At 37.0% G+C, this 14,350-nt stretch overlaps 1 protein-coding gene across 1 annotated transcript in view; it reads left to right on the top strand.

Annotated features, from left to right (window-relative positions):
- The window catches only part of PDK1 (pyruvate dehydrogenase kinase 1), a 43,851-nt gene extending 30,469 nt beyond the window's left edge, over window positions 1–13,382 (top strand). Inside the window, exons 9-11 of the mRNA XM_004375503.2 lie at window positions 5,376–5,486; window positions 8,511–8,624; window positions 10,679–13,382. Of these exons, the coding sequence (XP_004375560.1) occupies window positions 5,376–5,486; window positions 8,511–8,624; window positions 10,679–10,819 (366 nt within the window). The 3' untranslated portion in view covers window positions 10,820–13,382. The remainder of the gene's footprint in view (window positions 1–5,375; window positions 5,487–8,510; window positions 8,625–10,678) is intronic.
- The last annotated feature ends 968 nt before the right edge of the window (window positions 13,383–14,350 follow it).

The raw sequence follows: 14,350 nt of genomic DNA, 5'->3' as shown, positions 1-14,350 counted from the left end.
GGCTTGAACTCCGGTACAGTATTGATTGGAAGTGGCAAGAGCTGATATCCTTGCCTCTTTTCTGATCTTGGGGGAAAAACTTTTCAGTCCTTCACCGTTAAGTTTGATTTTAACTGTCATTTTTTTGTAGGTACCCTTTATCAGGTTGAGAAGTTTCCATCTATTCCTAGTTTGTTGATGGTTTTTATCATGAGAAAAATGTTGGATTTCATCAAATGCTTTTTCTGCATCTATTGAGATGATCATGTGGTTTTTGCCCTTTATTCTATTAATATGTAGTATTACATTGCTTCATTTTTGTATGTTGAACCAACTTGGCATCTTGCGATGCATCTGACTTTTTATTTGGTTTATATTGGTTTATTGAGGATTTTTGCATCTATATTCATAGGGGTATTAGTTTGTGCTTTTCTTGTGATGTCTTTGTCTCGTTTGGTATCAGGGTAATACTAGCTTCATAGAATGAGTTGGGAAATGTTCTTTCCTCCTCTGTTTTTGGAAGAGTTTGTGAAAGATTGTGTTAATTCTTGTTTAAACATTTGGTAAACTTCTCTAGTAAAGTTATCTGGGCCTGAGCTTTTCTTTGTGACAAGTTTTTTGACTGATAATTCAGTCTCTTGATTTGTTATACATCTTTTCAGATTGTCTCTTTCTTCTTGAGTCAGTTTCAGTAGTTTGTGTCTTTCAAGGAATTTGACCATTTCATCTAGGTTGTGAAATTTGTTGGCATATAATTGTCCATAGTATTTTTTATAATGCTTTTTATTTTTGTAAGGTTAGTAGTAATGTCCCATTTTATTTTCCTGATTTTACTAATTTGGGTCTTCTCTGTTTTTCTATTGGTCAGTGGCTAAAGGTTAATTTTGTTACATCTTTTCAAAGAACAAACTTTTGATTGCATTGTTTTTTTTCTCTTATTGTTTTCCTATTGTGTATTTCATTAATTTCCACTCTAATCTTTATTATTTTCTTTCCTCTGCTTGCTGTGGGTTTACTTAGCTCTTTTTCTAATTTCTTAAGGTAAAGTTTAGATTATTGATTTGAAATTTTTTTTTAAATGTGGATATTTAAAAAAAAAAAAACCATTGTCATTGAGTCGATTCCAGCTCATAGGAACCCTATAAGACAGAGTAGAACTGCCCCCTAGGGCATCCAAGGAGTGGCTGGTGGATTTGAACTGCTGACCTTTTTGGTTAGCAGCCAAATGCTTAACCACTGTGTGGGTATTTACAGCTATCAGTTTTCCTCTAAGTACGCTGCTTTCTCTATATCCCAGAAGTTTCATGTGTTGTATTTTCTTTTTCATTCATTTCAAAGTATTTTCTAATTTCCCTTGTCAATTCTTCTTTGACCCATTAGTTATTTAGGAGTGTGTTGTTTAATTCCCACATATTTGTGAACTTACCAAATTTCCATCAGTTACTGATTTTTAATTTCATCTGTTGTGGTCAGAGAACATACTTTGTATGATTTCAGTCCTACTTTTATTTAGACTTATTTTATGGTCTAACATATCATCTATTCTGGAGAATGTTTCATGTGCCGTGGAGAAGAGTGTGTTCTACTGTTGTTGGGTGAAGTGTTCTATAGATACCTGTTAGGTCTTGTGGGTTTATATTGTTGTTCAATCTCTGTTTCCTTTTGATCTTCTATCTCATCATATCCATTATATGTTCTTGATGTATTGACCTTTTATCCTTATAAAATATCCTTCCTTGTCTCTAGTAACAATTTGTTTTGCAGACTATTTTGTCTGATATTAGTGTAACCACTTCAGCTTTCTTTTGATTTCTGTTGTCATGGTGTATCTTTTTCCATCCTTTTACCTTCAACCTTCTTCTGTTCATCTCGTTTGCTGTTCATTTACGAGAGTGAGGCATATATAAATAAATATACAATAATACCATCTGTTTGCTGAAGGAAACAATGTGAATGCTTTACTTTTTCAGCTCAGAGTCTAATGTTTGTTTTTTGGTTGGTTGTGTCAGCTATGACCCATTAAGGTTTACTTTATTCAGAATAAGTTCCACATGCCTTCTGTTCTGGGATTTAAGTTGTACTGCAGCATGGTCTGTCTTGCACCCTTTTCTGCTTCCATTTGTTGTGCTTTAGCATGCTGGTCCACAGCTACTTTTGAAGACTTGAGGCCATCCATCATCAGCATGTGTATCCAGGTTCACTGAGCAGAGAGTCATTCTGTGTTGGTGGACACACTTGGGTTAGTGCTAGGGGACTTCTCTATTTGATGTAAAGGAAAGGTATTAAACAGAACTGTCTAGAAGTCTTAAAAAAAATCCCTCCCTCTATTAAGCTCTGCCTCTACCTTTTCATTTCCTCTTCACATCCAAGGTCCCATGAATGCACTACCCTTGTTATCTCTCTTTACATGTTAAATGCTTGCTTTACTGTTCTTCAGCAGAGCTTTCATCCCCATCACTTATCCTAGGCTTACAGGATCAAGGCCTGGATTTTGTCCCCCCTTCTTTTAATTTATTCAGATTATTGACTTTTTTTTTTTTTTTTTTTAACCTTTTATCCCTCACCTAAAATAATCCTGTCAATGAGTTGTTTTTTCTGTCTTACAACTCTGGCTGCTCTTTCAGATTTTGTGTTTGGTCTGTATGTAGTAAATAGTGTTAGCTAATACTTTTTTTTTTTAAATTAAAATGAAATGTTTTGGTTCAGTAGCTGTTGGTGACTTCAGAAGCTTGACAGTGAAATAGCTGTGGGTAAGAGGCTTCAAGAGCCCTGGGTGAGTACAGGGTTAGTAAATTCCTGGCTTCAGTGCTATCATCAAGTAGTGGTTCCTTTTCCCCAGAGCCTAAAATTAACACAGATTAGCCCAGAGAGTTCAGAGCTATGGGGAGCAGGAAGTTAGGGATGGCAGCTCTTGGTTAGGTGACATTAGGAAGTAGTGATTTTATGCACTGAGGAGAAAACCTCTGTTCTTCAGCCTTTCCTCTTGATATTACTGCCCACCACCCCACCTTTTTCATAATCTCTTTTCTTTTTCTTGACACAGGCTTTACGGTCTCATGATTCTAGATTATTTTCCTCTCCAGATTCTCTTAATCAGACATTTCTTGTTTCATTTTCACATCTCTCGCAATATATTTGTTATCAAGGTGCCATTCCTTTTGCTTTCTTCTTGCCTTAAATGTATATAGTTTTGGAAGCTAAAAGCCTCTCCCACTATTTCCTCCTTTTCTTTTCCTAAATAACCCCTATCTTCTGGTGTAAAACCACCTGTTATAACTCTCTTGGAAACTCTTTTGATCACTTCACCAGTGTCTTTAAAATCCATCAATTCCTGTTTATTGTATTTTTGGCTGCAAAGCAAAGGAAGCTACCTTTATCAATTTTTAACTATATTCCTGTGGCTTAGTTGGCCACTTCATCTGTTGTAAGATCATGCTTGTCACAGTCCCTTCTGCTCAGTTCATCTGCTTTTCTTGTACTTGCCTGTGGCTGGAAATCACTTCTTGTTGCATACTGCTGAACTGCTGTAGTCTTCGTAGATGAAAAGTTAAAGAAAACTAGGAAGTATTTATTCATGTCTACCTTTTATCGTAATACCTATTCTAGTATGTTGTTTACTTAATTAATATTTACAGGACACCTACACTTCTTACTTGTTACCACAAAATGTGTAGCAGAGCATTGAATTAAGGATGAATAATTAACAAGTTGACAGATCTCAGAAAATACCTCCAGACTTCTGTTTATTCATCTTATTAAAATAAGCCTTTTTACAGGACTTTGAATTCATAGCCAAGAACAATTTCAAGCATAATGATGCATATAAGTTCTTAATAAAGTGTTTGTATACTTGTGTACGGAAACCCTGGTGGCGTAGTGGTTAAGAGTTTGGCTGCTGACTAAAAGGTTGGCAGTTCAAAATCACCAGGTGCTCCTGGGAAACCCTGTGGGGCAGTTCTACTCCATTCTGTATGGTAACTATGAGTTGGAATCGTCTCAATGGCAACGGGTTTTGTTTTGTTTTTGGTTTTATACTTGTGTATTGTAATCACTTAAGTGTAGATATACAATAGGCAAGTCTTCAAATGGTATTTCAAAGCAGATTTTCATTTTCAAATTAAAATAGCGATATAATTTCTACTATAAAAGTAATATATGCATACTGCAAAGATTTTTTAAGAACATAAAAACTCAGTTATAAACTGTTCAGCATGTTGACTTTTCAGTACATATCCTTCAGAGCTGCTTTTATCTATCTCCAAGTCTGTATTCGTATGTTAAAAGCAGATTCGTTTGTATATGACTGCTACACTAATGTTATAGATAGTAGAGTCAGTTTAGATTTTGTCATAAAGGAAAATGACTATACTAAATAAGAATGTAAGTTATGCAATAGCTAGGAAAATAAGTCCATGTTAACTGTGAAGGAAAACAGAGTAAAAATAATCTGTAAAAAAATTACTAAATTTATTATTAAATCTACCATATGATTATTTAAATTGGAAAGTGACAAAAGAAAAATATAAGGACTTAATATACCTCACAAACTCACCAGAAAGTTGTCTGGGCATCAGTGCTGTGAAATTGCTTAGAGATGAGACTCTAAAACACAATGAAGTGGTTCTGTTTTCCTCCATGAAAATGACAGTTATACTATTTTTTTCCTCTATAATTAATTGTGAAAAAATTCTGAAAACTGAAAGAAAAGAAAATCACCCTTAATTCCATAGGCAATAAAAGCATTTCAGACATTTTTTAATGATATAATTTTAATAAAATTAGAACATTATAAATATTTCTTCATAACTTGCTTTTTGCTGCTTGACAATATTTTGTGGCTGTGTCTCATGTCAAAACATATAGTTCTATATTTAATAGCTAAATAGTATTATATTTTAGAATTATTTAACTAATCCCTTATTTAGGTTGTTATCCAGGTTAGCTACTCTAAATAGTGCTGTGATGGATATTCTCTTGCATGCTTTTCTAATTATTTTCCTAGGATAAATTTTTGAAAGTGAAATTGTTGAATCATAGAGTGCACTTGAAATTTGATACTGTTTGCCAAACTGACCACCAGAAAGGAATAACAAACTTATTGTTCCAGCCAAGAGAGGTTTACCTTGTGGCTGTGCTATTCATGGGACTTCAGTAAATGGACAAAGCCCCAGCATTAAATTTGTATTCTGATGGAATTTATTATATATTAGAATTCACATATTAAGGTGGCATGTTAGGTCTGCCAGTGAGAGAAAGTTTATATTTGCAACCTGGATTGTACAGTGCAAATTTTAAAGAGCAATACTCTCTAGCGTGTAGTTAATCTACAACACTATGCATATGCATTTTGCTGTTTATTGGGCTTGGTCATAGGGCATGATTGTTTCTTACCTTAGATGAGTGATCGTGGAGGTGGTGTCCCTCTGAGGAAAATTGACAGACTCTTCAACTACATGTATTCAACTGCACCCCGGCCTCGTATTGAGACGTCCCGAGCGGTGCCCCTGGTATGTGATCAAGAAATAATTGCATGTGTTTTGTGAATTGCCTTCACTGGGATCTGGCTGCTGAACGAATCGTTTAAGCCATTGTGTAGAGTGGTCCACAAGGAGGAAGGAATCTGCTAGAAACAAACACTTCCCTCATTTAATACGGCCTGTGGAATAATTCTTTTTTTTTAATTGAAAAGGGCACAAGACAAAGAGTATTTGTTTTGGAGTTCTCGTTGCCAGGCTTGATAGTGATATATCCGTGGTTTTCATGTAGTAAACTACATTTTGATATGCTATTAATAATGCAAAGAATAACTTACTGGTTTTACTAATATTTGGTTAACCCTGAATTAATTTTCAGTGTTGGTTTTTTTTCCTTGAGTATTTGTAATTTAATCGAAAGATCTCATATTCTAAACACTGAAGTAAGACTGGAGTTCTGAGCAGTTTAATCACCAGGTTGAAATGGCTCAAATTATCATCTTTTTGAATGGTGTTTTTTACTGATCTTAATCACTTGTATCGGGTGTAATAAGGTCAGTTTCTGAACTGACCCTGTTTCTTATCCCACACCTCTCAAAAGAGCACTTTGCCAAATCTCTGTCCTGTAATCCTGGACAGGATATTGTCTTCTAGCTATAACCGAGTCTTTATCAGGCCACTCCAGTCTCATCAAGCCAGCTATTTTTGGGTTATGGGGCATGTAGTTAGATCAGTAAATTCTGTGGACATGACTTCAATTTCCGTTTCCTTTGCCACAGACTATATCCTCTTGTTGGGAATAATATGTATAGGCTACTGGGACCATAGACACAGCATTCTGTAAGTCCATGAGTAGTGATACTAGCAGAAGTGCTTTAGGCATGAAGGCAATTTCTTCTCCAGAATATCTGTCTATTGTTGGAGGACAAAGCACTATCCCCTCTGTGATGGGAGAGTTCCAGTGTAATCAGTCTTTCACCAAGTAGCCAGCAGGTTCTCCTGGGAGTAGGTGCCATGTTGGGGGTTCAGCATTGTTCGCCGCTGTTGGCAGGTTGGGTACTTGGCCGTGGTGGTAGCCAGATCAGCCTTAGTGAGGGTAAGACTGTTGTGGAGTTCTTGCGGAGACTCCTTCCTGCTGCTGTGACCATTTTGTAAGTGTACCCAATAAGCAAGCACTGGGATAACTGGAGAAAGGCTGCCTGATATCCACAGGAATGATCATCTTGTCCACCTGATTATTGAGTGGTTCCAGGTGGATGCCTTCTAGTGGCCATTTACATGGGACGGAATATCTTTACACTCTCGGCCCATTCAAAGCAGACTGACTAGCCACATCTCTCCCAGACCTCCTTGTCATCTGTTACCCAGTTTTGCTCTTTCCAAGTCCCTGGCCAGTCAGTATGTTTGCCCCTGCCCATGACGGAGTGTAGGTGTAATACCTCAAGTTCCGCCCACTAGTAGGATTTACTTTCACCCCTGTCTTTCAGGCCCACTTCTGAGAGGGGTTGTGGAAGGGTGGTATACTTTTGGCTGGTGTGGCATACTGTGTAGGTCCATCAGTGGACCAGGTCTATGCTGTTTTTTCTTCTCTCTGTTACTAGTCATCGGGGAACCCTCATAGGTGTGGTTGAGGGAGAGCAGTGATAAAGTGGGTCAGGTATCATGGGAACCTGAGCGACCTGCTTGTGCAGTTTTCTTGGGGCCACTTCTGGAACCAATTAATCTATCAGGGTTCCAACAGGAAGGAGGTGACTTACTCAAGTTATGATAATTCAAGGAAAGTTTATTTACAAAGAGACTAAATGACCCAGGTATGGGTAGGGAAAGTGCAGGAATCCAGGACTAGCAGCAGTAAAACTGCCACCACCCTGACTTGAAGGGAGAAGGAGAAGAAGTTAGAACCCAGAAGAAGAGAAAGTTTCAGAGCCCCTGCTTTCTCTCAATAGGCCCACTTAGCCCAAGGCAACCTCACAGGGAAGGAGCCAGGGGAATGAGTACCCTGACTTTCTCTCTCTCTCAACTCATGCTGGGCTCCCCAGTGACTGAGCCCACTGGAAGTAGAGTGCATGGGAATTCATTGATGTAATCCATTCAGGTCAGCCCCCAGACCAGGGAGAAGTATGGAGAATAGGCAGGGGATTTGGAGGGACAAACAGAAACTCTGGTTAGAAAAGTCAAGTAATAAATGCTGGAGATCAGTCATGCTGGAGCCTGGATTTGAACCCTAGAACTCTGACTCCTGAGTCCACACAAGCTCTTAACTAACGTGCTGTGTGCAATGTCGTTGAACATATAACTTGGTAATAAAAAACCGTTTTTATATCTTGTCCAAATGTTTTGCTTAGTATTGAAGAAATGGTAGGATTTGTACAGGTAAAGAAGGAAGCCATTCTGGAAACCATTCCGGATACTGGGAACAAGATGAACAAAGACACAGAAATGAGAAATAATATGATATGATTGAGGAACTTAAAAATCAGCAGATTTAGTTCTGCTGGACTGAAAAGTGGGAGGCAGAGGGCAGATCTTATAGGATCTTGAAAGCCCTTGTTAGAAGCTTGGATTTTTATCTCCAGGGCAACGCGTTGCAACGAGGAAAAAGGGATACAACTGTGCTCTATAGATATCCCAGATTCAGGACACAATTGGAAATTCATGGTATGAAATCATGAGATATATTTGTTAGGCCACTACAAGTCTTTTCTATTCTTGCTCCTGAAAGAACAAACATGTTTTATATAATATTGTTAGAAGCAGTATTGGAATAGTCTAGAACAGGCCATTGAGGAGAAGCAACATGCTTTTTCCAGAACACCGCAAGTCATTTTATAGAAAACAGAAGAATGGAGAGTTTTGAATGATCACAGGGGAGACAACTAAGCTTTAGCTTCCTCACTGGTAGGTGGGGCTTGAAAGGGGTATTAATACTTAGACGTTGAGGGATCTCTCAGATGTAGGCTCTGATAGCCCTGGGACACTCAGTGGCATTGATTGTAAATAGCAAAATATCACAAAGTATGGTTTTCTGAATAGAATTTTGTTTTTCTCATCGAACAGGCTGGTTTTGGTTATGGATTGCCCATATCTCGTCTTTATGCACAGTACTTCCAAGGAGACCTAAAGCTGTATTCCCTCGAGGGCTATGGGACAGATGCAGTTATCTACATTAAGGTATGACTTTAGTCTTCTTGATTTAATGATACATCTTTTGATTATAAGAAAAGATGCCAATGTTTAACGGTAAATAAAACCTTGCTTCTACTGGACGCAATTTAAATATAAGAATATTACAGTTTTTTTTACATATGATCTCATCTGTTTTGACAGATGATCCCCACCAGTATGGGGAAAGAAACTTTCTTATCTGACATGATCAGGACTATGGTTAACAGGAAAAAAACTCAGTAAAAATGGGGAATCATAAAAAGTTATATATCTTACAGTTTGAATTTTAACATAAAACATAATTGGACGTTCATCCACCAATCGTTTAGTGTATTACCAAGGCCTTTTCTTTGTGCATGGGTCTGCAGATTGGAGTTTCACATTGTCTTTCTTGCAGAAGCCGTACTTAAAAGGCATCGTGTATGGTTTCCGGTTTGGGTTTCTTTAAACACAAAGAAACAACCAGGTGCAGAATTTGTTTTGGATATTTATACAATCCTTCACAGATGTCTTCTGACTCTAATTTGACAGCAGTGTGTATATCACTTTCCTTCATGAGTCTTTCCAAAGCACTCATCTTCGTTTTCATATAATCAACAACCCACCCCACCCATTTTTGTACTTTGTTATGTAACGTGGTAAAATTTTGTAATTGCAATGGTAGATTGCATAATTGCATAAACTGATTTAGGGACAAGCACAGGTGATTCGTGGTAAACATATAGCTCACGTGGTGGGAGGAGAGGCACTTAACATATTGGCCTGGATGGTCCAGTGTGTTTCAGGGGTCAGTATATTTTAGAGGGATGGAGAACCACTGGGTTCCATCAATCCACTTTGGTTAAGTGGTGGGCTGTTCACAGCTTCCACTGTTTGGTGACGTTAGTTTCCTTTTTTGGCCACTAGATGGCACCTATTTTATAGGAAATGCTTAAGAATTTACATTGGAAAGATAAACTTATCTGAAAGGCCGGTAAGTTCTTTCTAGATAATAAGTTTTCTCCCATCTCAATTGTGAGGAACTTAGAAAGGGCAACATGAAGGCAGTGTTTTTACCACCAAATGTAACATTTTTTATTGAGTCTAGATTGAAGGGTTTTGGAATATTTAAAGAGAGTATGTAGGTGAAAGTTTTTTAGTTCCATTTTGGGAAAAATAGAAGCCAAGAGGTCACAGCATCATTAAAATCATCAGTATCAAAGACTGACCTTAGTATTATTAGAATGAAGTTTCTAGTTCAACATTTCCTACATTTTGGGGAATGCTTGTGGCTTGAAGTTGAAAATTCTACTGAAAAAAAGTCCTAACTTTAAGAAGATAATGAGAAACAATAGTTTATTCTGGTAAATTGAAGGTTCCAGTGATTTATAGGAAACTGACATGAAACAGTGAGTTAATGGTAATGATACGTTAGAAATGAAATTATGTATGATACAGAAGTCGCATGTGCTGTGACTGAAACAGGTGGCTTTCAATGACGACACAGGCTCAAACCCAAGGCCCAGAAGTGCTCCTGCAGGAGCTAAGATGCCTTAGACATAGTTTTATATTTATCGAGAATATTGTCATGATGAGTTTAAAGAAAGTACAGTGAGTATACTGAAAAAAAAAAAAAATTTTTTTACTAAATAATTGAAATTATAGATTTCATTAAATGCTTATACAATTACATACACTAAGGTGCATATGTCAATTTTTATATTTTCACACGTTAGCAGACTTTTTCAGTTAACCAACCAACTTTTGGTCTGGGTCAGGTTTTGTAAGAGTTGTTTACTATACCTATTTAAAAATTTCAATCCAGCAGCTTCCAGGCTGGCTGGGGATTTACTGCAAGCAACAAACTTAGTCAACATGCACACTAAGCAGTGCTATAGATTTAGTAAATAACGTGTCAAATATGTACTCTTCTTAAAAATGTATGTAGATGCTGTTGTGATTAATAAACTACAAACCCAATGTAGTATTATTTAATTTGTAGTAACTTTTGCGCCGTTGTGTATTTTCTCAAACAACGGATTTTTTAAAACGCCAAACTTAGGTCCTGCTTGTTTTTTCAGGCTCTGTCAACAGAATCAATAGAAAGACTCCCAGTGTACAACAAAGCTGCCTGGAAGCATTACAACACCAACCACGAGGCTGATGACTGGTGCGTCCCAAGCAGAGAACCGAAAGACATGACAACGTTCCGCAGTGCCTAGATACACTTGAGACACTTGGAAAATCCAAACATGGATTTTGTACAAAATTTGGAAGGGATGGTGTTCAAAACTGCATTCGACCAAATACTTCACATGTCGTTTTCATAATTAACTGTTTGGGTAGAATAAATGGAAACCAAATTCCGTTCATGCCCGTTAAACTTCCTAAAGGATGAAATTGTGCCTATGTTACACTTAAATTTTCACAGTTAGTTGAGCATATTTTTAAACAACTGTGTTTGGGTCCACTTTCCTCTTTATGGTTGACTTCAGAAGCATGGAAGTTTTTGGGTTTCTACAGGAAGCTATGTAGTTTTTTAAAAATACTTTTTATGTATGTCTGCTAGAAACATTTTCTTAATAAAACTGACTAGCTATCTATGTTTCTGTGATTTGGAGGAGTTCTGCCAGTGACAACCATAATAAGATGGTCTTTATGAACCAGTGACTGACTACAGGTAGAGCAGAACACAGGTGCCCAGTGAGTGTAGAACCTGCTACCTTTCAGCATCTGCACACATTGTCTTAGCTTTGAGGTTACATTATCATTTCAAAAATTTTCTTGCAAAAAATAGTAATGAGTAGTTCTGTGGGTCTAAGCCAAGGTCACAGGCAGTCTACTTCCAATGTGCATGTGGTTAATGCAAGGGGACATTTTAATCTCAAAACCAAGGAAACTAGCAACTACTAATCTAGAGACGCTGTGGAGGACAAAGCCGTGAATCCCAAATGAATTGGTTATGGAAATTACTTGCGGGAGCTTTTGAGAAACAGTTTTTTCCAGATCCTACCCCAGGCATACTGAATCAGAGTCTGTAGGGCTGGAACCTGGGAATCTCAAGTTTTAAAAAGCTTCCTAGGTGAGCCTGATGCCTAGCTTAGTTAGGAAACCACCCTTCTAAAGTGCATAGTGATGCCACATTCACTAAAGTAACAGTTGTTTGAGTTTTGGTTTCTGCCTATTTACAGGTCAGATTTCTAGACTATAGGAGAAAGAACCTGAATCTCAGGCCTGGTGCAATTAAAAGATATAGCATCAAATTAGAAGGAGAACAAAATAACTGTAGGAGAATAGTCAGATAACTGAAGAATCAGAACCATAAATGCATAAGTCCTGACATAAGAACATATATTTTATCAAAATATCCAGGCTCAGTTAACAGGAAAAAGTCAACTTAGGTTCATCACAACAATCCTTTACATTTGTATGGTAATTTATAGTTTCCAAATACTTTGATATATAATAACTCTATTGGTCTTCAAAACAGTGAGAATCAGAGCAGGTGGTATCATCCTCCTTTTAAGACTCACAGTTTGGCCCAGAGTTGCAAGGAATTTGAGCTAGGGCCCAAGCCATGTCTGAGGACCACTCGATCAGCTGCAAAGTCTGGGAGACTGTGACATTAGGAGACTGTTTTTAGTCATACCTCATCTTCTTTTAAGTGACAGGGAAATACATTTAAAAGTTTGAATAATGTTTAAAGTACAGCTGCCACTTAAATGGGAAAGCTTTATTTATCTGTGAAATTCATTAAGTTGGAACACCTCATTCTCAAAAAAGATTATGTAAAACTTGACAAATCTATGTATACATTTGTAGGATGGAGTAGATGTGGAAGGGCAGTTAGTTGGTCCAGTGCCCTCATTTGATAGATGGGGATCCTGAGACGGTGGGTTATGTTGCTTGCCTGGGGCATTTTAGCTAGTCTGACCAAATGCTGGAAAAAGGGATCTTACATAACCTATTGTTTCTTAATTGTGGATTTTGTGAAAAATAATAGAATATGTTAATCGGTGATTTGTAGTAGTTTAATGTGTTTCTGTTTTTTAACTTTAAATTACACTTGTATTGACAATATTTTAGAATCCTTTGAATCAAAGTATTCACTTTTTTCATAAATGAGACATTTGTATAACTGACAAAATTGAGGTTTTTACTTATGAAACACTCCCTCTCCCCCAAGAATTAAGAAAAAATTTTCCTCTTTATTAAGAGCTAAGGAATGGTATTTTCAAAGGAAAAGTGTTTCCTTTGACTTCTTTTTAAGGTATAATGACTTGTTACTTTGTTATTGTGGTAATGGACAGAAGATTACACACAAAATATTTAGGGGGAGCTTTCTCCTAGTTGATTTTAAATCATTGTGGTACCTGAAAAGATTTTTACATTTTTAAGTGAGCCGTTTTCTTCACCAGCATTAATCAATGCAGTATAGATATAAAAATGTATCAAAGGATAAGAAATGGATACTAAGTGATTTTTATAATCTCAGCAGTTAATGTATATGCCAACGTTTTTTGGGAGTGGATAGCAAACACTTTCTGCCCTATATAAACTTAAAATACCATCTGACTTTAGCTGTCTTCACACTTAACACTGATCACTTTCTTGCACTGAAATTTTTACATGAAGATGTTGAAATGGAAGTCCACTATGTTATTTTATAAAATGTTTTCTGTATGACAATAAACTGAAAACATGGATCAATCCTTAGTTTGAAAATAAATTGGATAAATTTTGGTTTTTTAAAAATACATCTTTTAAATAAAAGTCTCTTCTATCGTTAAGGCTCAACATTTTGTAAACATTCAAAAAGTTGTAGCTAGGTGGCTTGCACTAAATTTTCCTATCTTCAACAGAGGAAGTGTTTGGAACTTGGATTTCCAATGTGTCTATTTTAATGGCGAAAGCAAGAGGTGAAGTTTGTGTGGTTTGACTTATTTTAGACTTTCATTATCCAAACACACCACAGATGATTTATTGCATAAATGAAGATCTTCTGTTGTGTGATTTTGAAAGGTTATATTTAATGCACTCTTTTGAATAACTTTCCTGAATATAAGTAGCTGTAGGAAAGGTCTTGAATCGACTTGAAGACAGTTGGTTTGGTTATTTTGGTTATATATATATATATAGAGAGAGAGATTTTATACGTAGATATATATAGAGAGAGATTGATATTTATATCAATATATCAATATTGATTTCCAATATATAGATCTTTATATCAAGGAAATGGCTCACGTGATCATAAAGGCTGGAAAGTCCCAAGTCCGTGGGTCACACATCAGGCTGGAGGCTTCTCCTCACTTACGTAGCTGCAGGGACTGATGAATCCAAGACTGGTAGGTGAGACAGCAGACTGCTGTTTCAAGTCCCAAGACCTGGAGATCAGATGAAGATGAGCAGGATACAGGATCCAGAGGGAGCAAAAGCCAGTGAGCTTTGCCAGGAAGCCTGTATATATTGGATGCAGGCGACACCCCAAGGAAACTCCCTTTCAACTGATTGGCTGCTCATAGCAGATGTCATCATGGAGGTGATTACATCATTACATAACTGTGAAACTACATCATAACTGCCAAACCACTGAGAGTCATGGCCCAGCCAAGCTGACACAACCTTAACCATCAGAACCAGTTTCAGTTTATGTCTTCAATTGCTATGACAAATGTGAAATTTCAACACATGGGTCATCAGGGTTGAGTTAGCTGGTTTGCAAGCATGGCTTTTGCTGGAGGAGCTTTTCA

Source organism: Trichechus manatus, unplaced genomic scaffold, assembly GCF_000243295.1.
Source record: "Trichechus manatus latirostris isolate Lorelei unplaced genomic scaffold, TriManLat1.0 scaffold00037, whole genome shotgun sequence".
NCBI classification, from domain to species: Eukaryota; Metazoa; Chordata; class Mammalia; order Sirenia; family Trichechidae; genus Trichechus; species Trichechus manatus.
This window is presented reverse-complemented; position numbering and strand designations above follow the sequence as displayed.